The sequence below is a fragment of the Camellia sinensis genome, chromosome 10, assembly GCF_055761805.1.
Source record: "Camellia sinensis isolate YWXY chromosome 10, ASM5576180v1, whole genome shotgun sequence".
NCBI classification, from domain to species: Eukaryota; Viridiplantae; Streptophyta; class Magnoliopsida; order Ericales; family Theaceae; genus Camellia; species Camellia sinensis.
The window spans coordinates 171,511,131-171,538,363 of NC_138970.1; the positions used below are offsets into that span (position 1 = coordinate 171,511,131).

Genomic DNA, 27,233 nt, shown 5'->3' on the forward strand with positions numbered 1-27,233 from the left:
CTTTTTTTAAAAAAATAAAAATTAATTTGATAAAAATAAATATTAAAAATATATTTTTAAATTATTTTTGACATCCTAAAAAATAAAATTATATAAAAATGGTTAGTATTTTTTATTTTTTATTTCTTTCATCAATTTAATTTTTAATTTTTTAAAAATAAATTTATAAAAATCAAACCAAACAACGTACTTAACAATTACATTTTCATATAGTTTGAAAATTAATTTAATTTTTTAATTAAATTTTTTTAAAAAAAATTGTATAATAGATGAAAAGTCCAACTTTTCATTTTCACGGTGTCGTGGACGTTTTTGTGTGGTTCCCTCTCTGTCTCTCGAAACTGCTCTCTCTCTCGAAGCTGCTCTCTCTCTCTCTCTCTATCTCCTTCAATTTCAATAAATATTTGATGGGTTTTCTTTAATGTTCCTCTTCCTTGCTGGGTTTTACACTTGATCATCACTCAACAAACCCCCCGAAGGACCCAGCAAGATTGATCACATTAAAACACAGGTATTTTATTTCATCGATTTGGTTCTTGTGTTGTTTGTGCACAAGATATACATAGATTTGTCTCTCTTGACACTCTGATCGTCTCTCTGTGTCGAGTGTTTGAAGAGTAAAGCATCCTATCTTTTGTTGGGAGTCCCTTTTCTTGTGCATTTCTTTTGTACTCTTTGACATCATATTCATACTAGTTTTTTTTTTTTCTTAATTTCTTTTTCCTGTGCCATGCCTATCCAAAGTAAGAATTGCTGTGCCAATACGATCTTGGGTCTTGGTGTCTATTGCTTATTTTCTTTCGCTTTTCCCATTTATATTTGAGAAAGTAGAGTTTTTGATTGTTGTGATTGAACTTTGAAATATGGGTTTTTGTTTTTGTGTATGTTTCCATTTGTGGAGACAATTTTGCCCAAATTTCTTTTTTTACTGTACTGCTTTTGAATTTCTATACAGTTCTTGACATAAGTTTCTGTATTATTTTTTTTTTGGAGGGGGGGGGGGGGGAATTCAACTTTGATTTTTTCTGGCTGACATGGGTAAATTGTTTTGTTTCACTAGATCAATTTGATTACTTTGACTTTGATTTCTTGTTTGTTTTGCCTCATAAGAAGTGGGTGTCAGTTTACTATGGTTTAATTTCAATTCACTTTACATGTCATTTCATGTTTGTGGTTAGTCAAACCACTTTACTAGAATTCCTCTTGCATACACCATTTTTGTCTATAATCAAACATCTGCTTCTGTTTGGAACTCTGCAAATTGACAAGAGTTTTTCTTTGTGCATTTTCAAGTTTACTGATGCAAAATTATATGCCTGAATTTTTCTGCCTGACAATTCTATACATTGTGGCTGTAATGGATTGAAGTGAATCTAATATTAGTTTTTCATTTTTACTTCCATCATTGGATTTGGAAATAATTTAGTCATTTCATGAGAAGATAGAATTGTTCATATTGCAGATATATGTAAAAAAAAAATTGCTTAGTGTAACTCCATGAATTTCTTGTCAGGATCCTCGGATCATACTTGGCATCCAGTCATGACTACTGATACAAACACCCTAGAGTATTGGTTGAACTGGAGGTTCTTCCTATGTGCAATATGGGTCTTAACATCTATGGTTGTGTCTGCCATTATAATATGGAAATTTGAAGGTTCCAAGAAATCAAAAACTGAGATAAGAGATAATTGGCAAGTAGATACGGTAGGGACTTTGTACAAGGATGAAGCTTGGACGACGTCTTTGAAAATAATCCATCCTGTTTGGCTGCTCGCTTTCAGAGTGATTGCTTTCATCCTGCTTTTAGCATTGCTTATTGCCAATGTTATTCTTGATGGAAGCGGCATATTTTACTTTTATACTCAGTAAGTGATGTGTCTCTCTTATGTTCATCTTTATTCTCAAAATAACTTAAATGTAAAGTGGATTTAGTGAGGATTTAAAGTGATTTTCTTGTTTCCAAAACCCTATCTTAGTGTCTGTTTTGCATTCTCTCCTATATCTCTATAGCCCATATGACATTTTTTTTACTGATCTGGTTTTCTTCTGAAGACATTCTTATTATAGTCTGCACAATCCTAGCTCCCTTGGCTGTACCTTTAAGCTTGTCGCCTGTACTTAGAATCGTTTGACTGTTTGGAGATTAAGTACTGGCCTAAGCTGGCTTATAAATGCGGCTATTGTTTTGGTGTTCTGGAAACAAAACTAAAATAAGTGGAGTGCAGTTAATGCCAAGCTACTGACAACTAAAGTATTATATACTTCTATAAGTATTCAGAAAACTTTGTATAAGAATTTGGAATGGTTCTTAATTTCTATTACTTATGCAATGGTTTTGAAAGCCTTCACAAACATGAAGGAAATAACATGGAAAATGTCAAATAATTGGTCACCTCAACGTTGCTAATTATTTTGTTTGTGATATTCCAGGTGGACGTTTTCGTTGGTCACCATATATTTTGGGGTATGTTATCCTTACGATCTTCCTGTATATGTTTGTCTTTATTTTTCTTCATTTGAATTTGACAGATATCAAGTGGTAATGAACCTCTTGATTTTTAATTCTTCTGATCTTTTTGGACTACTCAAAAACTAGCCTTCATTTTGTTTATGTGTTTTTTCCCCATAAATGATAAGAATCCTGCCTTTGTCAAGGGTGGGTTGGTTCATGGGTAAGGGGGATTCCTAGTGTGTAGCCCAGCCATTGGACCTGGAAAAATAAGAAAAAATTCTTCAACCATGACAGATAATAAGAATGATGGCCATTGATATATCAACTCTTTAATATATTTGCTTTTTATTTGAAATTCGTGTTCTTTGCTGATTTTTTAGTAGTATTTCCATTTTCATGCATATGCTTATGTGCTCAATTCCTTTTTGTAGCTTGCGTCTTTATTCTCCATTTCTGGGTGTTGCCAATATTGCAATGATGTTGGTGGTGATGGGGTTGATTGTGTGGCTTTAGATGCAGAGCGGGGTACTTATGTGCCTCCAGCATTGGAGGAAAATGGCAATATGCTGAATATGTCCAAAAGCTTGAATTCCCTTGAAGAACCTCGTGTTCGCAAGACTGCAGTCATGTGTAGCTATGTATTTCAAATCATTTACCAGGTAAGCATTCTCTAACAATATTCGTTTTTCCTTAATTATGTACAAATTTTGGTAGAAAACATAATCAAATCCAATATTTTCATTTTGTTGTCATCTATTGATTCCTCATATTAACTAAAGGGTGGGGGATGAAATGCAGCAATATCATTTTTTGAGATTGTTCCACCATATGGGAGGGGTCAGGTTGAAGGCATTGATTAGGACTTCTGTTTAAATATTATTCATTTGAATTTTAGAGTCTAGATATACTTTTGAAGTGAATTGAATGAGGTGGGTATTTTTTTGGGAAATTTATGGGTGGAGAGTCATGGTTATTAAAAAAAAAAAAAAAAAAAAAAAAAAAAAGAGAGAGAAGAGCTTAAACAACAAAAAGAAAGAACGGAACCAAGAAACAAACAACTGAACACACTTAGCAAACCAACTTTTTTATTACACCTGTTTCTGAACTGGGAACAATTTTTATTGCAGAAGACGAACATGTCAAAAATTATCTTGTTATATCTTTTTATTGCAGAAAACTAACATTTATATGTGGTTTCTTCCTATGGCCTCGTTTGGGAAGTGGCTATTTGAGAGGCTTTTTGGCTATTTTAGTAGGCTATTTTAGTTTTTGTGTTTGGAAGATGAGATGGATTTTTATTTGAGTTGTTGTATTGAAAAGTGTGTTGAAATGATGTTTGAATTTAAAATGATTAATTTGTCCCTAATATTATTATTTTTTAAATTGATGTAAAGGGGCAAAATTGTAATTTTTCAAGTGATATAACAATTTGACACTTTGACAGTGTAGGCTGTGCCTACACTATCACGGCAGCTGAGGCTATTTTTTTTTTTTTAATAAAAAGGGGTGAATAGTGGGGCTTTTTGGCTTATTTTTCATTTGAGGCTATAATAGCCTCCAATTGCTCTTCCCAAACAGCGCTTATATTTAAGAAGTATCCTGTTGAATTTTTTTATTTTTTTTACCTGTTTCTTTCTTTAACAGATTTGTGGCGGCTCAGTGATCCTTACTGATTGCGTCTTCTGGTTCATAATTTATCCATTTCTCACCTCCGATGATTACAAATTGGGTTTTGTAAGTTTTAGCACTTCTGCCCCCCCCCCCCCCCTTCTTTTTTTTTTTGGCAGAGCTGCATGCGTAGTGATAATTAATACTGAGTCCTACCATTTTAGTCAGATGAATCATAAACTAGAGAGTCACAAGACTAGATAGCCTCTTATGTGATATAATATTCATTTATACTTCTCATTGAATATGTTTGGACTTGAAAACCAAACCTAAAATGTTGTTCATGTTGAACAGTTACAGTTGACATCAAAGTTTTTTAGTTAAATTTTAAAACACTATATGCACCATAAAAGGGGGTGGCAATGAAGTACGTGATGGTGTGATGCATTTGGAAATGAAGAGTTCTGTGATATGATAACAATTATTTTTTTCTTCTTTTTTATTTTTTTGTGTGAGCATTTTGGTATCTATTTCTCTTCGATCTGAAGAATTGCACAAATGTTAATCCACGCATTCACAGACATGGATAAATGTAGGCAAGTATGCATAAAAACTATTGCAACAAACATTCATGCACATAAAAATATGCTCTATGCAGAAACCTACATTTTATGCATCTCCTATATTATCATTTACTCAACATTTGTGCGTCAAGTTGAGAAACCATCCTTCAATTGCAGATGGATGTTTGTTTGCACTCAATTAATGCTGTTTTCCTCCTCAGTGATGTGTTTTTGAATGGCTTGGTGAGTTATGATCCCTCAATGGTTCAGTGGTTTTTTATTTTTTAAATGTCATTCATGACCAACTATATTTGTTATCTTCTTCCAGCGGTTCCCTTTCTTTCGAATCACATATTTCATTTTATGGACGGGTATATATGTCATTTTTCAATGGATCATCCATGCTTGTGTTTCAATGTGGTATGTTGGATTTCTTTTCATTCTCTTTCCCTCTTCTTTCCTCTCTTTTCTTTTCTTTTCTTTGCTTCTCTTTTCTTTTCTTTTGTCTCTTGGGACATAGAAAACATTATATGCCTTTTACTCATTATAATAATTTCCTTTTTGTGACAGGTGGCCATATCCATTTCTTGACTTGTCATCTCCATTTGCTCCTCTCTGGTATGTGTTTCTTTTTGTTACACTAATCACTTTCATATAAATTTCTCTTTTCTAGGGCAAAATAATTTTTTTAAAATTGTTATTTTGGTGTTTATTTTTGTCAAACTAGTTCTTTCTTTGTATTAAAAAAGAAAAAGAAAAATGAAAACAGAAAACAGATTCTGAAAATTCAACAAAACAGGGTAATATTTATGTTTGTTACAACTTATTACCCAAGGGAGTGACTCTGAGGATATGATTTTCTAAATTTTAATTAGCGGACACTTGAGGCTTTAAGTACAAAAGGGAACTGTGATGAATACTCGGCTAAAAATTTTACTTTTCCCCCCAAAAGAAGTTAGGTTCTTTTTGTGTTTGACTCAATCAAAAGGTAGATGTGATACTTTGTAACATTGCAATACATGTTGAATCATTGCAAGTTTGCATCCACTACAATCATTGCTGAATTCTGTTGAATAGAAGGGTGATGGTCTCTATGTTGCATTATTTACTACACACTGGCTGTCAAACTTTTGATAGTGACATACTGATAATAAAATAAAACCTACCAAGTTACACTGGCTTGTGAACTTACCCCTTTTTTTCTTTTTTGTTGCCATTATGATCTTTACAGGTACATGGGAGTGGGGTTTATGCATCTCCCATGCTATGGCATCTTTGCTCTAATGGTTAGGTTGAAACATTTTTGCTTGTCAAAATTGTTCGTGGATGCTTTTTCAACAACAAGGTGAGAGAGTTTTACTGGTCATTTGAGCTTTTGCACCACAGAGAAAGCATTTTGCCAAAGCCGACTCAACTATACTGAAATACATTTGTTAATCAGGCTGCTTATTTAAAAGTGGTTCATAGATTTGTTTTTTTGGGGCCATATATTCTGTATGGGATTCTGTTAATTTAACTTTGGAATTAAGGAAAACAATGTATAAGTCTTGAAAACTGATGCCTATTCTATTCATCAATCCATCATCTACATTAGTGATGACAGTAGATAGAGAAGCAGTGAATCAGAAGTACAGAGAAGACGAAGAAAAACAGAGGCAGTTTGGTTTGGCCCCTTGTGCATGCATGTCTCCCCTTTGATCTCCCATCAATATAGTGTTGGGCAGTTTCAATAATGCGTTACAATATTTCTTCACTGTAATGCAATTTCAGTTGTGTCATTTGAAGAGGCAAAGAAAGGGTTTTGACTACAAATGTAACAATATTTAAACCAAGGGTTAGAGGATCTCCATTAAAATAGTTAAATTTTAACTAACCGTCTTTTTAAATACATTTTCTAATAAACTTTCTGTTCTTTATTTCATTTGTTGAATTCTCTTTTCCTAACTATATGTAACTAGTAGCTTGATATTCAACTAAAGTAGCTAATCAAGAATTAAGTTTGATGGAGCATATTTATTTGATTTTGTGTTATAAAATAACTAAGAGAGAAGCTCTAATGAACTTGATAATAATGCTCCAAGACATTAACCACAAGGGGCAACAGGAAAAATAACAAGACGGTAATGATAATGGCAACAATGAATAACTTGATCCTCAGCCCCATTTAATCCCTAAGATTAACTGTAATCAGTTAAAATCAAAGGCAAGCCAAGAATTGTCCAAACCCAAATTAATAAAACAAATCCATTATCTTGGAATCAAACTAGCGTTTGTAATGGACATAATATCAACAACATGCAATCCATCACTGTTTCAAGCACCCTCAATAGACAACCTCCTAATACAACTTCAAAAAGTACCTCTATGCCACTTCTAAGTTCCTATTTTTTTCACTTTCGCAATTGAACTGGTCACTTCTTGAATTAAACCAACGATACGGAAGATGACCAATCTCATCTCGAACAGAGACGTCATAAACTCTGAATAGTGAAGGGAATATCCAATTAAGCTTTCACATGTTCCCTGACGAACTGCTCCAACTGAGATATTTCACCAGTCAAACCGGAAGCTTCTGCAACAGTTACTTTGTTCTGGCACTGAGAGAATGCAAAGGCTTCATCAGGGACGCCAAGTGTGTACTCATTAGCAATATCTGCTGCTGACACAGCAGTTCTTGATGCCCGAAGCTTGTCACTGTAAAATGTGGAACATAAATGAATCGAAATACATATTAACAATGCTACAGAAGTAGATATTGTATGTTCAAATTAATATGGATGGGAAAAATACAAAGGACATCAAATTGAAACACTACAATAAGCAACAACCAATAACGAAGACCCAACAATGAGAAATACGTTGTCAAAAGCAACTCAAAACATTGAATTCAAAGCTTTCTTTGACAGGCACTCATGAAAATCGATGTTTGTTAAGATTGTCAGTAGTTTCTCTAAATGATGGTTACGTTATAGATTAGTTTCTCTCTTTAGTCATATCTCTACTCATCTATCACCGCTAACTAGAAGGACGAGAATTTTGACAGCCTTACTAGTCCTATGACCCCATAACTATTTAAGAAAGATGATGTAATTGTAACAGCACAGAAGCAGTAGTAATTGAATAATCATATGTCTACATTAACCTCAAGTTCATACATTTCTTTTTCGAGTTGTTTTCGTATGAACTCCTTGGTATGTGCAGTCACTTTATCTACTTTGTTGCAAAGGACAAGTACTGAAATTTTCTTCCTGACAACACTTGCCCTGGTCAAAATATCATAAAGGTACCTATTCCACATAAACATCAGATGCTAGATTCATCATACAACGCGTTCATATGCATGTTTGAATACATATCACATATTGCATGATACACATACTCCGACGCTGCTCGACAGTTTGGCAGGAATTCCAAAGCATCCACCACGAAAACTATGCCAGCTGCTTGAGGCAAGAACTCATCTAGTTTGGGTCGAAGACGAGAATGCCCAGGAACATCAACAATGTGAACAGGCTTTATTTTGCCCTTCTGTCAATGACACGGAAAGAGGGTTAAGTTTAAGCAAACCTGGGGTTTGAAAATCTGCTTGAGGACAAGAAGACAATAGAGGGAAGAAACAAATTGCAATCAATGAAATTTTAATATATATATATATTATATAACAACATAAATTTGCAGGTAAGAAAAGCTCTCATTTTATAAAAGGAGACAACTAAATTTGTAAAATTGATAGGCCTAAAAGTATAATAATGCTTGCTTTGTGCATGTTTCAACATAGTAAAGTAAAATATATTAACATAGAAAAGTAAAATATATTACCTTGCTCATTTCAGAATGTAGCACAAAAGTGCCTTCATTTGGTTCCATTGAAATCACAGTACCCTGATGGGAAGAACCATCTCGGAGCTGGAAAATAGTCAGATTGACATTCATAAGGCACACATCAGACTTTTGCACAATGGAACACTTATGACAACTGAGCACAATGAGAACCCATCTATGAAACGCAAACAGGTAATTATCCATCAAACTAGATGGAGAAGGATAGAAAGTTAGGAACAGGTTACATCTAAACTCAGATCATTTTATAAAATTCTTAACAGTGGCCAACCATGGCATTTAACTCCTCAGATGGGTATCAAGTTCAGTGCAGATACTTCAAGGCTATCTTAAATCACTTTAGAAAAAGAAGAATATACTATGCACGCGTGGGGGGGAAAGACAGATGAATCAATGAGTATGGTAACAATAAAAATATATCCAAGCAATTAGCTTCTTCAGTACTATGCTTTCAGACTGAAAACATTTTGGAAATGCTGTCATGAATAACATCTTTTTAGTTGATATGGCTCAAATTGTTTACTGACATAACAAATTCCAAACAGGGAAATCAAAGCAATGGCTTCATCACAAAGCATGGTTTAAGCTCAACCTAGCATCGGTAACCTCTTAGACAAATGGGTTCAAGAATGTAGTAACTTGTTCATCCTCTTCTACTCATGCAACTCTACTCATCAATAGATAAAAAGCATTGATTTAAATGTCACCTCGCACAAATTAAGCAACAAAACATTATTCTGATTGCTTACTTGGTAGAAAATAACAGTTTTTCCACTTCCACTAAGCCCAGACAGAACAATGGTGTTAGGTTTTGTCCGTTTGAAAAAGCGAACTGCACAGCAAAGCAGAAGAGATTTGTAAGTAAAGTTTAATGTTATAATCTTCAATTAAAAGACAAAATAATAGACAGTGACAACATAAAATGAAGTCTTAGCTCTAATTCATAGCAAAATACCAGACAATGACAACAGAGAATAAAGCCTTTACTCTGAGTTTGAATCGCCCAAATGAGAGAGAGAGTACTTATTAAAAAATACAGATTTTCCCAACCAAACTAACCAAATTCATGCAAGTTAAAGAGTGCATGCAACCCCTTCCTTGATTTTAAGGAAGCAGCACCACTACATTATCTTTCAAAGCAGTGCTTCTAGATTTTGCAAAAAATGTAAAATAATGTCAACATTTAGATACCCTGCTGACAATTGCTGGGTAAATGTGCAATCTTACGTAATTTCTTTGATTTAGGGTAAGTTAGGAACACAAACTCTGTTTGGTTGGATTTTCATAACTTGTTTTATGAAAAATTAGAAACTAGTTCAACAAAAACTAACACCAAAAAACATAGTTTTGAATTCTCAAAAATTATTTTCGCCACCCAAAAAAAAAGAAGAAAATCAAATGAAAATAATGAGTGTTTCTTACTTTTTCATTTTTTTGACCAAAAGCAAACAGAGATTGACTATCCTATAAACTCGGTTCTTTTTTTCTTGTCTTGCCAACCCTTCTTCCAGCATAATCAAACTAAATACTTGCAAAACAATGAATACAGTTATAAATGCCAATGTAACCTCAAACCCACTAATTTAGAAGATTCATGGATGAGTTTGGTCAATCCATTCAATTCAACACAACACAACAATGTGATGCTGCATAAATTGATATTGTGACATGCTATCAAAAAATGATCTATGCAGACATGCTAATTTGCAACATTACATAAAATTCACAAAAAAACACAGACACACAATGCCAATTAAATAGTAAATAAAACAACCCACAAAAAATTTACTAAAACATGAACTATTCAGAAAAATTGCACCGCGAATTACCTAACAAGAGTAAAAACGTAGTTAGAAACACAATCCCAATTGCAGCGTAAAGTTGAGTTTCGGGTATTTGACGAATCAATTTGTCTGCTTCTTGTACCCATTCTTGCATCTGATTCTTCAACTGCTCAAACCCATCTCTTTCCATGACTTTAACGATCGAAAATTTAACAAAAAATTGAAAATTTAAGCTTTAATGGTCAAAACCCTTGTCAAGCACAAATTCTTGAATCGGATCTCAAGACCTATAACACAGAAGCAAAGTGAGAACTATATATATATATATGTAGATTATATGTATGCAGGTATAAAGAAACTGAGATCCACCGGAGATCTGGCCGGAGATTTTTACCAGAAGGGTCGAAATCCACTCGCAAAAGTTTCGAAACCCTAGAAATTGTTTGGGTTATTCTTTTTTAAGGGTAAAGAGTGGTTTAAGACGACTTGACCCGTATGTCAATTTGATTCGAATCCGACAATTGATCGAACAGTTCCAGACCCGATTAAGTGATCTAGCGGAAATTCACCCAAACCCGAGCCGGACCTAATAATCGGATCCCAAAGTATTGGGAAAAGTCTGCCAACCCAGATTTATTCTTTCAGAATTTTCTGGATGGATGACTGTAGGATAAAAATTGATGCGTAATTTTTGGAAAAAATTGGGCCGAGCTGTGAGTTGGGCATTGTAGCCCAAAGTGCAAAGGACTAAGTAAAAAGGTTACTCCGGCCCAGGAGAGGCAAGGTTACTCCGGCCTAGGAGAAACAAAGTTACTCCGGCCAGGGAGGTAAAATTACTTCGGCTCAGGAATTATAAAGATACTTCGGTCCAGGAACGATTTAGAGTTATGCCGGTCTTGGAGTCATACCGGCCGAAAGTCATTGGTTCGGTCTAAGACCGTACCATTGGTTGTACGTGAGAAAATCGAGATAAGGATAGAGTTAAAAGTGAAACCGAACTAAGAATAGTTTGGTTTACTCAGTGGCTCTGCATGGCCAAGCTTATTTCGGTCATATAGTAGTTCGGCTAAAGTAATAACCATCCCACTTGGTTTAAGCAGTGGGGGAGGGTGTAAAAGGATAAGCATTATCCTTAGGAGTATGAATCCTAGGAGGACTCTGCATGGAGGAATAAAAGTCCTACTAAGATTGTGCCACAAGAAACTTATAAAAGCTCACAAATATCACATTGGAGGAGGTAATTGAACACAACACAATTTTGCTTTCTGAGAACATAGAGCTTTGTCTATTTGTCAAGTCCACTGACTTAGGCATCGGAGAGGTTTCCGGCACACACCCGCCGGCTAGCTCACGTTTGTATTTTCAGGTGACAAAGCGACGTCGTACGGAGGAGCGTGGACTTGGTCAACAGGATTATACGAGAAGGCGTATTTCTTTCCCGTACAGATGTGTAGTATGAGATTCGATTGAAATTAATTTCTAAATTGATAAAGGGGAATTTATAATATAATTTCAAAGTATTAATTAGTAATTCTAAAGTATTAATTAGTAGAACCATGGGTCTTTGACCATTTTTCTACTTTTAGAAAGTTTTTCTTCCTTACTTTGTTTTTAATATCTTAAGTTTTGCCTATTCTGCTTTTAAAATTAGATAAAAAAAGCGTCACGTTAACTATCATATAAGATAAAATATATATATATATATATATATATATATATATATATTATTATATTGATATTTGAAATTTGTGTTAAAATTGTGAATTATATATAATAAATATTTTTATGGCGTGAGATTGTCAATGTGTCATTTTCTGTTTAAGGGTCAAAATAAAAAAATAACCAAACAATGTGGCAAAGTGTAATTTATCCTTAAGTTAAGAAAATAAAAGCCAAAACGTGATTATATTTGGCATGCATATAAAAAAGTTGACTAATATGAGAGTTAAAAGGCTGACATACCCTCCCATTAACTTTTTTTCTCATACAATTAGGCTTGAGAACAGATTTTTTTAGTAATTTTTTAAATTTTGGTTAAAATATGATGTAAAAAAAATTAATATATTTAAGATGACTTTTTAGTTTTTTACAAAAAGATGTGCAAAAAATAGAAAAAAAATGAAATCTTTAATTTTTTAGTATGGATTGTTAGTTTTTTGATTTTTTTAGTAATTTTTTGACTTTTTGACTAAAAATGGCACTTGCCAAACGAGAAACAAAAATAAATGAAAATTTTACATAAAGAATCAAAATACTACATTGGCCATTTTTAATAAAACTAAAAAAGCAAGAAGAAAAAATCATTTCTAAAAACTTACTTAAGAAATCACCTCTAAAGAAGTGTTTTGAAAATATGATTAAAAGTTGACTTTTTAACCTTTTTTTTTTTTTTAACTTTTTGACTTTGTTGTTTTTTTTTTTTTTTGAGAAAATAAGTGGGTTCCCAAAATAGGCCAAAGCCTACTCGTTTGAGAATTGGCTATTAGTTGATATTTTATTTTTTATGAAAAAAAAGTTCAAAAAAATAAAAATAGAGATGTAATTGAATATTTCAATATTTTTTTGTGACTATTTTTAATATTTTTTTGTGACTATTTTAATAAAAAAAAATCTCACCCCAACGGGTTTCCATAGTCTAATTCATTTTAGGGAAGTTGTATACGTAATTCTCTCTATATAAGTGTCTGATTATGTATATTCGTGCAAATGAGACCCCCCTTGTTCTTAATTTTTTTTTTTTTTCTATCTCAAACTTCCTGTCTAATATGATGTATTAAAATATTTTAACTTTTAATTAAAGTCTTGGCAAATCATGACGGGTTTTGAACAGAATGACAAGGAATTGGTGTTTCTATTTATGCATAAATTTTTTTTTTTGAAATTAATATAAAAAAATTATGCCCTCGTTTGGCTAAAACAATCAGGAAAAAAAAAAAACAAACAAACAAACAAACAAAATAGGCTAAAAGGTCAAGATAAAAAGTTAAATTCAAACCATAATTATTTTATTTTTTTTCAAAAAAGTCAAAAAAATTAAAAGTCCAATTCAAACGAGACTTCTTAATCTCAAGCTAAAATAGTTAAAAAAATTAACGCACATCGCAATCGAAACGAATATTTGTGTATAATTCAAACATTTATAAGTTAGAACCAACAATTGGATTTAGAATGGCTGGCACCTCCATTCATAACATTTGGTCTGATTAATAAGTCAAATTGGACAAGGATGAGAGAGATGAGAGTATAATAATATATAGGCAATTCAATTCAATTATGCCATCCACACTTGACTTCCAAGTCAATTTTGGAAACTCTCCCATATGTTCAACATTAATCAATTAATGACTTGGACTGTTATTTTGATTTTCTTTTTTCAATCGATAAAAGGTTACTTTAATTATAAATATAATAAAAAAATTTATTAAATTTTGAACAGTTATAACTCCTAATAAAAATAAATAAACAACTTATTATAACTCCAAAAAAAAATTGTGAGAGAAATAATCATTTATTGTCTTTGGTAAAATTTAAATTTCTTAACTTTTAAATTAACAAGTGATCAATTGAATTTGTCCAATTAATTTGAGTATTTAGATTTTTTTTTATTTTATTTGAAAGCCTTAAAAAATCCAACTCCGCCATGTAAGATCTAATTTTCTTGTCTCGTGTCATCGTGGATAAATTTAAAATTTAAAATTATGAGTTTCTAACATTCTTAGTGCCTTAGACTAATATTTTTTGAAGACAATCTTTGAGCAACCTACGTATTCTGTCACTATTATTGATAGATATTTCTACCAACCTATCCCAATTTGTGTAACATGCTGATTTAGTAGTATTTTTTTGTTCTTTTTTGTGAAGCAAAGTTCTTTCCACAAAATGCATGTACTAAAAGACAACTATTGGCTCAATGCCTTCCCACAAACCAATGGCCTACCACACCTTATATTATTAGTGTGAATTGTGTAAATTGCAAATCTACCAAGTCAATTGAGATATTCAGAGAGAGAGAGAGAGAGAGGGCAGTACAGGATTGACTATGTTTTTTTTTAATAAAAAAAAGGTATTAGTGAAATAATAGAGATTCCTTTTTTTCTTGACCCTACAACCCTACAAACACATGTCAGTGAGTGATAGGAGGAAAAAAATCAAAAACAAAAAACAAAAAGTAAAAAATTGGTCAATCTCAATACTTTGGGATAGTGGTGGTCAAGAAAAAATGAAATCTCAACATTTTTCTAAAAAAAATATATAAAAAATAAAAAGATAATGTGACCTAAATAAACCAACAAACCAAAAGAGATTAGTTCTTTCGTTGTTTTTGTTTGTTTCCCTTGTAGCTAGCTATGTTCCTTACTTCTCCTCTTAATGAGCCAAAAATAAATAAATAAAATAAAATAAAATCCAAGATCATATGATAAAAAATTGATATTGGGTCAATCTGTCTACTTTGATTTTTAATCCTAAAATTAAAATTAAAATTCTGAAGAGAAACAAGAATGGACAGGTTTGGTAGGCGATTACATTTGAGTACTGGCAGACCTCCTCGTGAACCTCGTGAGGGCACCCTTAACCACATGACTCATAAGTACACATAAGCCTTTAAATAAATATTACTCTATCCGTTCCAAAATAATGATCTCTTTTAAGAAATTTAACTTTTTTTGATAATATAATTATTACATTTGAAAAAAATTAATTTTTCAAAATTACCCTTTTGATAGTACATTTTTTGAGAGTATCAATGTCATAATTATACTTTTTATATTATTTATTAATTTAAAAGAAAGGCAAAATAGAAAATTTACATTATTTTTGTACTTGATTTTTGAAGAGGGACTAATATTTTGAAATAATGAAAAATGGAATAAGGGACTAATATTTTGGGACGGAGGGAGTAATTGTTATCAAATAAGACTAAATAAATAAGAAAAATATTTGGACCTCAGATTGGTGAGTGGGAGTTGTGGAGGTCATATTTTTTTAAAATAATGTTATATGTAGTAATTAATGTACTAACTAGTATATTAACAGATGATGTGGCATAATTTTAAAGATTTTGAATATTTATAATTTGTATAATAGGTAGGGTCAGTAATAATGACATAATAATTAGTATACTAATGTGTACATTAATTAGTACATGTAACACCATCGATTTTTTGGAAATCCGTAGCATTGTTAAATAAATAAATAAATTCGCTATTAACACAAAATCAATTACAAAAAATACTGACCATATATTGATGGAGTTATTATTGAAAAACGAAAATAATATATAATTTTATTTTTAAACTTAATAATGTGTAAGTGATATAATTAGTTGGTTATTATAGAGGATATAAGAGAGGATGTTATTTTTAATATCTTAATTTATTGCCTCATCACTGAGCTTGAAATTTGAGTTTAATTTTTTTTTTTTAAATAGCAATATTCTTTATAAATAGAATAGAGATTTTTCATTGGGAACTCAAACTATAAGGCCAATTTTAAATTTTTGAGGCAAAAAATAATTCATATTATACCAACATATCCGTCTATTTGTCTATTATTCACCGTTTACTTATTTATTTATCTATCTATCCATGTTACTTGTATGTCCACGAGTCATCTATTATTTATCCACGCATCAATTATTTATTCACTTAGTCTGTTTATCTATTTATATTACCACCATCACCATTAGTTGCAGTTGGTCACATTAGACGACTTTTCCAGCCATTTCTTCCGATTACTTTCTAGTGATTTTTTTGATAACGGACCGACAACAGTCAAGTGGCAGTGAAAAAAAAAAAAAACCCCTTAAACATTATCATATCTTTTTCATTAAATAATTTCATTAATCTTGTTCTTATTACCAAAAAAATATCAATTCCTATACCTAATGCCATATCTTTTTACAGAAATGGACTTATCATCAATAAATTCTTTTTGTAATTTTATTTTGTTATGTTACAATGTACTATTAAAATTTAAAAGCAAACTTGCATATGGATCCTATGTTTGGGAAGTTGGGTTTGAGGATTTTTTTGGTTAAAATAGTCACAAAAAAATAAAATAGACTTTTTAACCCAATAAAACAAAATATCACATCAAATCCATAATCATTACATTCTTTCTCTCACAAAAAAGTCAAAAAAGCCAAAATTTCTTCCCAAACCAGACTTTTTAATCCCAAGCTAAAATAGTTAAAAAGCCAACCCACTTTTCAAACGAATGGGTGAACTTATTGTCCAATAGATCTGGTAAGAATTAATGACTTTTTCATCAAACAATATTAAAAAAAATCACTAATTGTTAATTTTCAGCGACAGTTTAAAAGTTTTATTACAAAAAAAAAATAAAAATCACTAATTATAAGTTTTAGTGACAATTTAAAAAATCTTCACAAAAAAAACATTACTAATTTTTAACTTTCAGCGGCAATTTAAAAAATTCATCATAAAAAATCACTAATTGTAAATTTTAGTAACAATTTATAAAAATCACGACAAGTAAAAAGTTATTAATTGTTAATTTTTAACGACATATTTAAAAAATATCATAAAAAATTATTTTTAATAACGATTTGATTAAAATCTAATTTCAATAGGATTTGATGAGAATTACCTATTGATAGTTTACCCAAATTTAAAATTTTATAAATATCACATCATTTAGTAAAATTTCGGATTTTTAGTTTAAGGTCTGTAATATTAGAATTTTATAAGATAAATGACATGTAATATTTTTATAGAAAGATAAATTTTCAGCTATTCACAGAAAAATTTATCTGTAATAAGCTGAAATTTCTATAATAATATAATTGAAAGACCTTATCTAATAAGAAAAAATATATTGATCCTCTCCTACTATCCAAAGTTGGAGAGGCTTAAAAAAATTTTCAACTAGTTTTATATTAAAGGAAAATTCTAATATTCACCCTTTTAAAAATAGTATATCATATGTATATTTAGTTATACCATTTTTTTTCTTAGTTATGGCTCATTTTCTTTTTTAATCATGATATTATTTTAGTTATGACTCACAAGTTTTTTAGTTATATCTTATATTGTATTTAATTTAATTATGATATTTTTTAGTTATAACTCAAAAAATTAAAATTATATTATTTTTTTAATTATAAAATGTATTTGTGGACGTAGTGTTTTCCTAAATTAAAATAGAGATCTATTGAATGAAGAGAATTTTGAAATTCAACTATTAATCACAATGGTATATATTTGTAAGGGCATGGCTTTTATCCAGTTTAGGATCGAACTGGATCGTGCTGTTGGATCCGTGAGGGCTCACCACGGGTCCTGTTTTGATAATTTGAATCGTTGAATGTGTAGAAATCATCGAGTACTATATGCCTGCAAAAAAATCACTTTAATCGGATATCGATAGCTATGTGATCAAAATAGTTTTTTGTCAATCGTTAATTTGTTCACCGTCTAATTTTTTTAATACGAAACTGATTTGATCATACAGCTATCGATATCCGATCAACATGATTTTTTATAAATATATAGTACTCGACGAATTCTACATATTGATGGCTCAGATTATTAAAATGGAACCTGTGGTGGCTTCCACAGGCTCAATAGTACAGTCTACCACGTTTCCGGACTAGACAGCAGCCATACCCTATTTGTAAAGTGTCAGCAGTTTAACCGGTTGGTGCTCGCTGTGGGAAGGTAGGTCTGCCAACATGTGGCCATATATTTTGTTCACAGCTTCCCGCGGAAAAAAAACACTCTATATATTTATAAATAAATTAATAATATATAATATCTCTCAGATCTCTATAAGCAACCTATTGATTTTTATAATATATATAAAAAATTAAATTAAGAAAAACCATCGTTTTTTTTTTACTATAAATTGACCCATCAAACCCCTGAAGATTTCAGTTTGTGTTGAATCTTTCTCTCTCTTCTGTCTCACTGAAAGATACCCGAAAGCCACCTCCTCTTCTCTCATTCATAAGGTAATTTTGATTTATTTCTTTTTTAATTTTTCAATTTACTCTGTTATTGCAAGCTTGGATCTTTCATACCCACTGTTGATTGATCTGTATATTGATGTGAATATCACTGGATGGTGCTTTTTGTTTCAAATGATATATGGGTTTTGCTCTGTTTTCGAGTTTAACATTGTTTTGATTTGTTGTCTTTGTTAATTTGATTTGCATTTTTATAATTTGAGGATGTGGATCTGTGTTTAAATCTTTTGTCATTGTGGGTTTTGTGGAAATAGGTTGAAGAGAAATGGCACGCAAGAAGATCAGAGAGTATGATTCCAAGAGGTTGTTGAAGGAGCACTACAAGAGGCTCGCCGGCACCGAATTGGGCATGAAATCTGCACAAGTGAGTGAAATTTCTTAGATTTTGAATCTTGGCTTTTCTCAGGTTGGCTTCATGAATTCTCAATAATGAGCTTCTGGAATTCGGTGTGATTCTTGAAAATGGGTCTTCTATAGTAGTTTGTGATATCAATCATAAACGGGAGCTGTTGGTTAATGGAAAGAGAATTCATTGGCTTCGTTTGGGAAGCCATGGTTTGGGCTTTTTTGGCTATTTTAGTCACAAAAAATAAAATAGGCTATTTTAGCCATAACAAACAAAACATCACATCCAACCCATAATCATTACATTCTTCTCTCACAAAAAAAACTTAAAAAAACCAAAAAGTTAAAAAGCCCTTCCCAAACCAAGCTTTTAAGCCCAGGCTAAAATAGCCAAAAAAGCCAAAAAACCAAAAAGCCAACCCAGTTCCCAAACGGAGGCTCACTACAACTACAAGGTCAAAGCTTTAATATATATAATATTTTTAAAAAAAAGACTTAATTCAAAGAATGTAAAAAATATTAAGGTTGCGTTTGGTAGAGTTTTAGAATTATGATTTGAGAATAAAGTTGTATTTTGATTTTGTGAGTTTTTAAATTATGATTTGAGTGTGGAAAATTTATTTGGTTATGAGCATGGTTATCAGAATCCCGATCCGGATCTTACGATCCTACGATCTTACGATCCATTTGAGTGCAATCGATCCGGATCGTGTAAAAAACTCCTTATAGGCAGGATCTTTCGATCCTGGTAGTGGGGTCTTATAGGATCGTGGAATCCCGATCCGAATCCGATCCTATCCGATCCAATTTACAAGCCTTGTTTTGTATTGTATGACATATTTTGTTGTAAATTTTATATTTGTTGTCAAAATATCAATTTATGTTGTCAAAATAAATAATAAAAATTAAGTAGTATTGAATCAAATAGACTAAGAAAAACAAATTAGGAAACAAACATTCAAATATTACGGTAATTTAAGAAAATTAAATAGTCGGAAAAACAAACTTAGGTTTAGCGGAGTCTAAGAAGGGTAAGATGATTGTAACTTTATCCCAATTCTAGAGAAATTTTTTTTGTGACTCGAATCTGCTCCACCAGGGATGCTAACGACAAACCATATCATTCGACTAAGCTACTCTTTTGAGTTCTTAATCTATTTTCATATCCAATTTTGTTAAATATTTTTTCTTCACTTTTTATGCATTATTGTACATTGTAAAGTATTTTGTTATAGAATTCTTCTTCTTCTTCACCTTCTTTTTTGATAAAATACAGAATTTTTACCATCGAGTTTTCTATTGCATAATATTATATGTACATTTTACATGGAGTATTATATTTTTCACAATATCTTCACTTCTTTTTAATAAAATATAGGTTCATTTTGTGTGTACTTTATAAGAAATATTTATTTAAATTAAATTATTATGTAATTTGTCTTTTTCGGTAGGATCTTACGATCCTCGATCCGATTCTATGATCCGATCCTATAAACACCTCCAACGATCCAACGTAGGATCCCGATTTTAACAACCTTGGTTATGAGTTTTGAAAATAGTTTTGAATTGTGTTTGAATTGAGTGATATGACATATGATATTTGATTCAAAAATTTACGACTCATAACCAAACATACAACCCCAAAATGCCATTCAAAGCTCATAAAAAATTTAAAAAATATTCCCAAAATATTTTTTATTTAAAATATGAAAATAACACGTGCCAAAAAAAGACAAAAAAAACACCGATACTATTCCAGTCAATAGGCTGGACGTCCGGGAGGATGATTGGGTAGACGTGTTTTGAAAAGCGGGTGTGGAATTCAAAGCTCATAAAATTTTTAAAAAACATTCTCAAAATATTTTTTATTTAAAATATAAAAATAACATGTGCCCAAAAAAAAAAACACGGATAATGTTTCAGGCTGGATGTTTGGGGGACGTCCGGGAGGATAATCGGGTAGACGTGTTTTGAAAAGTGGGTATGAAATCAATTTTTAAAAATTATAAACAAACAGAGCACTCAAATCATGTTGCGGAATCATGTTTGGAAAGTTCCACCAAACACCGCCTAAGTTTCTTTGTGATTTTCAATGATAAAAATTTCTTCATAGTTAAATTAGGATATGCCTGTATATTTTCAAAGGAAACATTTATTTTTCATGGAAAAAATATAAAATGAGAAATGAATCAATTAGGAAAAAGTTAAAAAGTAGTCCCATATGAAGATAAGAAACAATGGCTTGTGATATTATAGTCATGTGAATAGTTGACTGATGTAAGGAGGAGTGATTTGATCCACGTGGTGAGTGGTAAAGGAAACAGAAGAAATACAGCAAGGCAAGGGAGAACATGGGTTGAGGTCATGGATAGTTTGATTGTTGGACTCGTATCCTAAAATTTGGTATAATTGTTGTTCTAACATGGGAACAAAGCTATGGTTTTAGGAGGCCTTTGGTTCAAACTTATGATTTGTTTTGTCTTCCCGTTGTGTTTATTATTGTGCACTCTCGCTTATCTGTGTTTGTGCACCTGTCCAGTTCACCTCTTGACACGTGAGATGGGTTTTGCACATGGGGAGTGATAAGAAAGGGCACCTATCTTAAACTTAGATGAGATACAACTGCAAATAGAAATGGACCCGTGTTACTGATCCCAAGTAGGACAAAGGCTCATTCAGTTAGGTTGATTAGAAAGGACATAACTATCTTTAAGATCCTCATTTTAAAGAGTTGTTATTTAAATCATTGTGTGGTGGAGTAACTAGAAATGTACAGAAAAAGTTCTTGGTTTCATCATGGACTCTCATATAACTCTAAGCCAATGATTAAATATCAAGACCTCTTTATTCTCTATAAATGACTTAATCAATAATCATGGTTGAAAACCTAAGATTCACGTTTAGATTAATTGTTTGGAAGTTGTTAGTGATGCTACCGTCAATGTGTAGACCAAACTGTTGAACCACTCAAATTTACAGAACTTCTGATCTATATTAGTGAAAAAAGATGCAGTTTTGGAGTAAGTATTTTGTTGCCAAACAAATCTAAAATTAATCCAATGTATATTGATAATATAAATTTAAGTGCAATGTAAGATGCATGTAATATTGCATGCCCGGTTGCTTAAAAGACCTAAGGCCCCAAAAAGTCGAACATCCAAAATTTTCTTAAATTGGTTCTTTTTTCACTATATAATCTGAGTTGTGATCTTTGGTGAACTTAAATGATGTGTTTGTTTTCTTTTCTGGTTTTAGATTACAGAGTCAACCAATGTCATTGAATTAGTGGAAAAGGAGCCCTGGCTCTCATCAACAAAATTGGTTGTGAAACCTGATATGTTGTTTGGAAAGCGTGGAAAGAGTGGGTTAGTTGCCTTGAATCTAGATTTGGCTCAAGTTTCTGTTTTTGTGAAAGAGCGACTTGGCAAAGAGGTAGTTGAAACTTTCTGTTCTTTGCTCATCTTACTGATTCAACAAGTATCAATACGAACTGCTTTTGTACATACTTTGTGTAGAAATTATTTTACTTATGTTCATCTATTTGGATCAACAGGTTGAGATGGGAGGATGCAAAGGACCCATAACAACTTTCATTGTTGAGCCTTTCGTTCCTCACAATGAAGAGTTTTACCTTAATATTGTGTCAGAACGACTTGGGTGTAGCGTAAGCTTTTCAGAATGTGGAGGAATTGAAATTGAAGAGAACTGGGACAAGGTTAAGACTATATTCGTTCCTACAGGGGTGGCCTTTACATCAGAGACATGCGCACCACTTGTTGCAACCCTTCCCTTGGAGGTAATTTCCATGTTTATTAGTACACTGGGCCATTTTCCTGCTCCTTGGTTGCCTTTTGATGGAAATTGTCAAGTCAGACAGTTTTCAAGCTTAATGTTCAATTTCCAAGAACTAATAGCACAGACATGGACATGATGCCATTGTGATTTTTAAAAAATGTAGGACATGATACTTTTGAGGCAAGTATATTTTTATAATTTTGTTATATGTCAAACATACTTATAGTTTATGCCATAAAAAATCCACATATCCCATAACTTTTCAAACATAAGATATCATTCATGAATCATGTCCAAAAATAAAATAAAATTGTAGAAAATTGAAGTGCACCTGATGTATCCATCCTATAAATCTCTCAAAACAAATTTAAAAGTGTAAAAATTCCGAAAAATGCAAAAGTGTCACTGAAGTGTCCGTGCTCCTTAGCCAAGAACAAATTATATAGTATATTTTACCCTATTATTATAATCATGACTTCAATGGAACTGTGTGTTTATCTTAATTTCCTTGTTAATTGGATTGGACTCGGTGGAAAATAAGGTCACCCTGTTGGAGTAGAAACCTTTTATGTTGTTGATCTAAATAGCTGACATGATGCCTGTTCTGTGATTCAGTACAAAGGGGTAATTGAGGAGTTCATTAAAGTGATTTTTGCTCTATTTTTAGGTAAGCTTAAGATCTTCAGCGAATCTCTTTGCTTTCAGAGTTTTCAAGTCAATGTGAATAACTGCTAACAATTGACTATTAACTTGCAAATTTATCGTGTTTTTAGACCTGGACTTCACTTTCCTGGAGATGAATCCTTTCACATTGGTCAACGGAAAGCCTTATCCTTTGGATATGAGAGGGGAACTCGATGATACTGCTACCTTCAAGAACTTCAAAAAGTATATTCCTAATTTCAGTGACTGTCAATTTTAATATAGGAGTTCAGCCACTCTGTGGGACAGTTTTTATTTATTTATCATACATATATATTTTCTTTTTCTAGCATCCTCATGAAAGACCTTATTCTTGCAGATGGGGCAATATTGAATTCCCTATGCCATTTGGAAGAGTTATGAGTCCTACGGAGAGCTTTATTCATGGGCTAGATGAAAAGGTACAAATTGATGCTTCAGGCCTGCTCTCAAGACCTGTTTTAACCTACTTGACAAATCCTACTTTTAAGAAAAATATTTAATGGTAAAGTGATTTTTTTTAAGTTTCCGTATCTTGTACGAAACATTCTTCCTTTTTCCACTCTTCCCGAACTTTAAGGTTGTTATCTGATGAAAATCCTAATTCTGAGAAAGGATTTGTGTAGGAAAAGGAAATTGGAAAGGATAAGTGAATAAAATAGAAATTGAAGTTTTGTTGCATTTCCCTTTCCTCATCCTTTCCCTCCACAAATCCATCTCCAAATCCTAGATCCAAACACAGCCTAAGAGTTGGTTTCCATCCTTTGAAACTTGAGATTTCTCATTATTTTTATTGGATATCTCCATACATGAGGATGTTATTAAACTTCAGTATTTGTTATTTGCTTGAAGACAAGTGCATCATTGAAGTTCACAGTTTTGAACCCAAAGGGACGAATCTGGACAATGGTAGCTGGAGGAGGTGCTAGTGTCATCTATGCAGATACGGTATGGTTCTCATGCTTTAGGAGATTGGAGTTAATACAGAGACTAAATAACTCTTTGTATATGTACACTTGATTTCTAAATTTGCTATGATTCTTCGCTTAACAATTGCAATTGGAAGAAACACTGCAGTTTCAATCAAAGTTCAATGTCAACCCTCCATCAACTTCATGTGACATAAAAATTGGTCCATCAAATCAAATCTTAGGAAGCCAAAACTAATGTGAAATTTGACTTTTGAGAGAGGCCATGTAACGGTCACATGTCTACTTGACAGAGGGTTGAAGTTGAAATTGCAACTTGACCAAAAGTGCAAGGTTTTGATCGTCACAATTTTGAGTGTAGGGACCAAAGTGCTATGTTGAGTTTGAATGTAAGGGTGCAAAGTGTAATTTACCTGTATACAAATGCTTTTTAAGTTCTTACATACTAATGGATTTGCTTGATCAGGTTGGTGATCTCGGCTTTGCTGCTGAGCTTGGAAACTATGCTGAATACAGTGGAGCACCCAACGAAGAGGAGGTGTTGCAGTATGCCCGAGTTGTAATTGATGTAAGGATTAAGAGATTAGATATTACTTTTAACACTTGCACAGAAAATTGGGGCAAATTAGTCAAAAGTTCCTTTTAATGTATATTCTTAAACTTCTCCTGTTAGTCTGCCTAATGTTGATCGTGGTTGTAATGATTGAATGACTGCTTTTAACTTCTTAGATTTTTGTTTTGTTTTGTTTCATACCTTCGCTAATAATTTCATCAATCCTATATAGTGTGCAACAGCAGATCCTGATGGCCACCCGAGAGCCCTTGTTATAGGAGGAGGAATTGCTAACTTTACTGATGTTGCCGCTACTTTCAATGGCATAATTAGAGCATTGAAGGAGAAGGTGAGCTCATTTTGGCTCTGCTTATTTATTTTTTTAATTTTGATAATTGAGAATCCATCCTAGGCCCCATTTGGACCCAGCCCAGGGAAGGTAAACTCGAGATTCAAAATCTGCCCCTAAGCCAGTGAATCTGGCAATCGGGAGGGGATTCAAACCCTCATCAGTAAAATGGGGAGCATACTCACTTACCAACTTGGATGGCCCTTCAGGGGTTTGGCTTCGCCTATTCTGAACGTCATCCTTTTGCTGTAAGCCATAGTTACTGAATTTGGTTTTGTCTGAACAGGAGTCGAAGCTTAAAGCTGCAAGAATGAATATATATGTTAGGAGAGGAGGTCCGAATTACCAAAGGGGTCTTGCAAAAATGCGGACACTTGGAGAGGAAATTGGCATCCCTATTGAGGTAACCAATATCTTCCTGGAATCTCTCTCTCTCTCTCTCTCTCTCTCTCTCTCTCTGTGAGCATTAACTGCCAAAAAGAAGGGATATACAATTGATCTCAATACAAAGCCCATAGGGCACAATGCTCAAAAGTGGGAGCCTCTAGTTCCAAGAAGCAACAATTAACGAAACCAACAAACCTGGAAATAAAACTCACAACTTTAGAATCTAGGCTATAAAATAAACAACCACTAACGACCCAAGAAGTTATGTTAGGTTTTGCTAAGTAACAATGCCACCGCCTTTCCCATGCTTGGTGGAATTATAATTGTTAGGTTTCCCATCTCACTCATCACATTTGGAGATTTTTTTCTCCAACCAACTCTAAGTTATGAATTTTTGTTCTTCTAGTTTCCTTTTGGTCCCATCTCTTCAAGTTGGAGGGATTATCAACCTTGCCTTCACATTCGAACATATTGAGAACATATTTTCAACTTACTATCCAAGGAATCAACAATTCTAAAATGTTCCTCTTGTTTTTATGTTTTTCTTGTAGGTTTATGGACCTGAGGCCACAATGACTGGCATATGCAAGCAGGCGATTGAGTGCATCACCGCAGCTGCATAAATTCTATCAATCTTGTTGCTGATTTCCTTTTTCTTCTCTACATTTCCATGGCATGTTTATTGTGTTTTATGATGTTTTAGTACTATCAATCCCAGATGACAAGAAGTTTAATTGTATTTTTTACTTTGATATAAATGAGTTCCACTCTAGAAATTAAACTAGTAATCTTGTAGTTAACTTGTTTTTATCTTTAAGACATTTGTGCTGCTAAACACTATCTAGACTAGTTGAGAGCATTGGTTCTGATATCCTCAATCATTCAAGGACTTGAAGGTCCAAATATTACTTAAATTATTTGGTTTTCATTTTGGGGGATCAAGCCAGGCTTGTCAAACTTTGTGCAAACCTGAAACCAGCTCCAAAATGGATTATAATCATCTATAAAAATATATTGAACTCATCGAATGATTCACACTCCGTATACGTCCACGAGTCCATTGATATTATTTTTTGGATGCTCCATCTCTTCCCCAAAATAAACCACAAACCCAGGCCCCTGGGCCCTATATTTCGAAGCTATGCCTGGCCCGAGACCTAATCCTCCGACCCCCTATAAGGCCCGTTCGAGGCCTAATGTTTTTTTCAAACTATTGCAGTGAAATTTTTTTAAAAAAAAATGACACCCCCAACCTGCCCGCCCGCCAGCCCGCAGCCCCGAGCACCCCATGGACCAGGGCATGGGTCAAGAGTTTTCGCACGTGGGCCAGCCCAAACTCCCAAACTGATCCAAAATTTGGCAGGAATTCGCAAGGCCAGACTTTGGGAATCCGGCCCACTTCGGGCCAAATTTTCTTTCCTACATTTATCAGTAAATATTTCATGGTAACCTCATTGGTCCATGCATCTTTATCAAAATAATAATAATAATAATGATAATGAATTGAAATATTTTAAAATCGTTAAACCGTATAAAACATTTCTTTTAACAATATTTCATGGTAACCTCATTGGTCCATGCATCATTGGTCCATGCATCTTCACTTCTTCTTTTTTTAATTTTTAATTTTACTTTTTTCTGAATTTGTAACATTGTTAATTGATTATAGAAGAAAACACAAGCAACTACTTGTGTAAAATTTAAAACAAAAATGGTCCTCATGTTAATGCGTGAGGATCAATATAGATTTATTTCCATCCAGGCCAAGTATTCAACATTGACTTCATAGCACCAGCTAGGTGTATGCGGTGTGATTTGCGGTGTGATTTGCGGATAAACTTATAGCTGATGTTATATAATATTTTATATATATAATATTGAGGATAAACTTATAACTGATGTTATATAATATTTTATATATATAACATTGATGGGCATTGCTCATGAGGATGCAACT

General features: G+C 32.6%; 3 protein-coding genes across 4 annotated transcripts; 2 read left to right on the forward strand and 1 right to left on the reverse strand.

The window, feature by feature from the left end:
* Nucleotides 1–267: 267 nt before the first annotated feature.
* Nucleotides 268–6,180, forward strand: LOC114286495 (uncharacterized). Of its 2 annotated transcripts, XM_028229663.2 has the most exons (9): nt 278–511; nt 1,514–1,868; nt 2,434–2,467; nt 2,887–3,114; nt 4,100–4,189; nt 4,804–4,869; nt 4,955–5,046; nt 5,197–5,244; nt 5,858–6,180. In XM_028229663.2, exons 2-9 carry the CDS (start codon nt 1,543–1,545, stop codon nt 5,973–5,975), a joined length of 1,002 nt encoding a protein of 333 aa, XP_028085464.2. In that variant the 5' UTR covers nt 278–511; nt 1,514–1,542; the 3' UTR covers nt 5,976–6,180. The 2 variants fall into 2 exon arrangements, with proteins under 2 accessions (XP_028085465.2, XP_028085464.2); XM_028229664.2 differs by lacking the exon at nt 4,100–4,189 and having other exon boundaries at nt 268–511.
* A 661-nt stretch (nt 6,181–6,841) lies between these two features.
* Nucleotides 6,842–10,852, reverse strand: LOC114286496 (uncharacterized). The gene is made up of 7 exons (XM_028229665.2): nt 10,645–10,852; nt 10,296–10,537; nt 9,216–9,298; nt 8,446–8,532; nt 8,006–8,154; nt 7,782–7,913; nt 6,842–7,320 (listed from the first exon to the last, which is right to left on the reverse strand). Exons 2-7 carry the CDS (start codon nt 10,438–10,440, stop codon nt 7,131–7,133), a joined length of 786 nt encoding a protein of 261 aa, XP_028085466.1. The 5' UTR covers nt 10,441–10,537; nt 10,645–10,852; the 3' UTR covers nt 6,842–7,130.
* Nucleotides 10,853–17,783: 6,931 nt separating this feature from the next.
* On the forward strand, nt 17,784–26,064 carry LOC114286493 (ATP-citrate synthase alpha chain protein 1-like). The gene is made up of 12 exons (XM_082892829.1): nt 17,784–18,222; nt 18,492–18,601; nt 21,838–22,014; nt 22,136–22,378; nt 22,993–23,044; nt 23,151–23,265; nt 23,399–23,480; nt 23,911–24,006; nt 24,454–24,555; nt 24,773–24,889; nt 25,176–25,292; nt 25,828–26,064. The coding sequence occupies exons 2-12, from the start codon at nt 18,503–18,505 to the stop codon at nt 25,897–25,899; spliced, it is 1,272 nt and encodes a 423-aa protein (XP_082748955.1). The 5' UTR covers nt 17,784–18,222; nt 18,492–18,502; the 3' UTR covers nt 25,900–26,064.
* The last annotated feature ends 1,169 nt before the right edge of the window (nt 26,065–27,233 follow it).

Excerpts from the sequence above, each read along its gene's own strand:
- LOC114286495 (XM_028229663.2), top strand. The coding sequence starts at position 1,543 with ATGACTACTGATACAAACACCCTAGAGTATTGGTTGAACTGGAGGTTC. Across the intron at positions 3,115-4,099 it reads TATTTCAAATCATTTACCAG|ATTTGTGGCGGCTCAGTGAT; the intron begins GTAAGCATTCTC and ends TTTCTTTAACAG. Across the intron at positions 4,190-4,803 it reads ATGATTACAAATTGGGTTTT|ATGGATGTTTGTTTGCACTC; the intron begins GTAAGTTTTAGC and ends CTTCAATTGCAG.
- LOC114286496 (XM_028229665.2), bottom strand. The coding sequence starts at position 10,440 with ATGGAAAGAGATGGGTTTGAGCAGTTGAAGAATCAGATGCAAGAATGG. Across the intron at positions 9,299-10,295 it reads TACGTTTTTACTCTTGTTAG|TTCGCTTTTTCAAACGGACA; the intron begins GTAATTCGCGGT and ends TTTGCTGTGCAG. Across the intron at positions 8,155-8,445 it reads TACATTCTGAAATGAGCAAG|AAGGGCAAAATAAAGCCTGT; the intron begins GTAATATATTTT and ends TGTCATTGACAG.
- LOC114286493 (XM_082892829.1), top strand. The coding sequence starts at position 18,503 with ATGGCACGCAAGAAGATCAGAGAGTATGATTCCAAGAGGTTGTTGAAG. Across the intron at positions 24,007-24,453 it reads GTGTCATCTATGCAGATACG|GTTGGTGATCTCGGCTTTGC; the intron begins GTATGGTTCTCA and ends TTGCTTGATCAG. Across the intron at positions 25,293-25,827 it reads AAATTGGCATCCCTATTGAG|GTTTATGGACCTGAGGCCAC; the intron begins GTAACCAATATC and ends TTTTTCTTGTAG.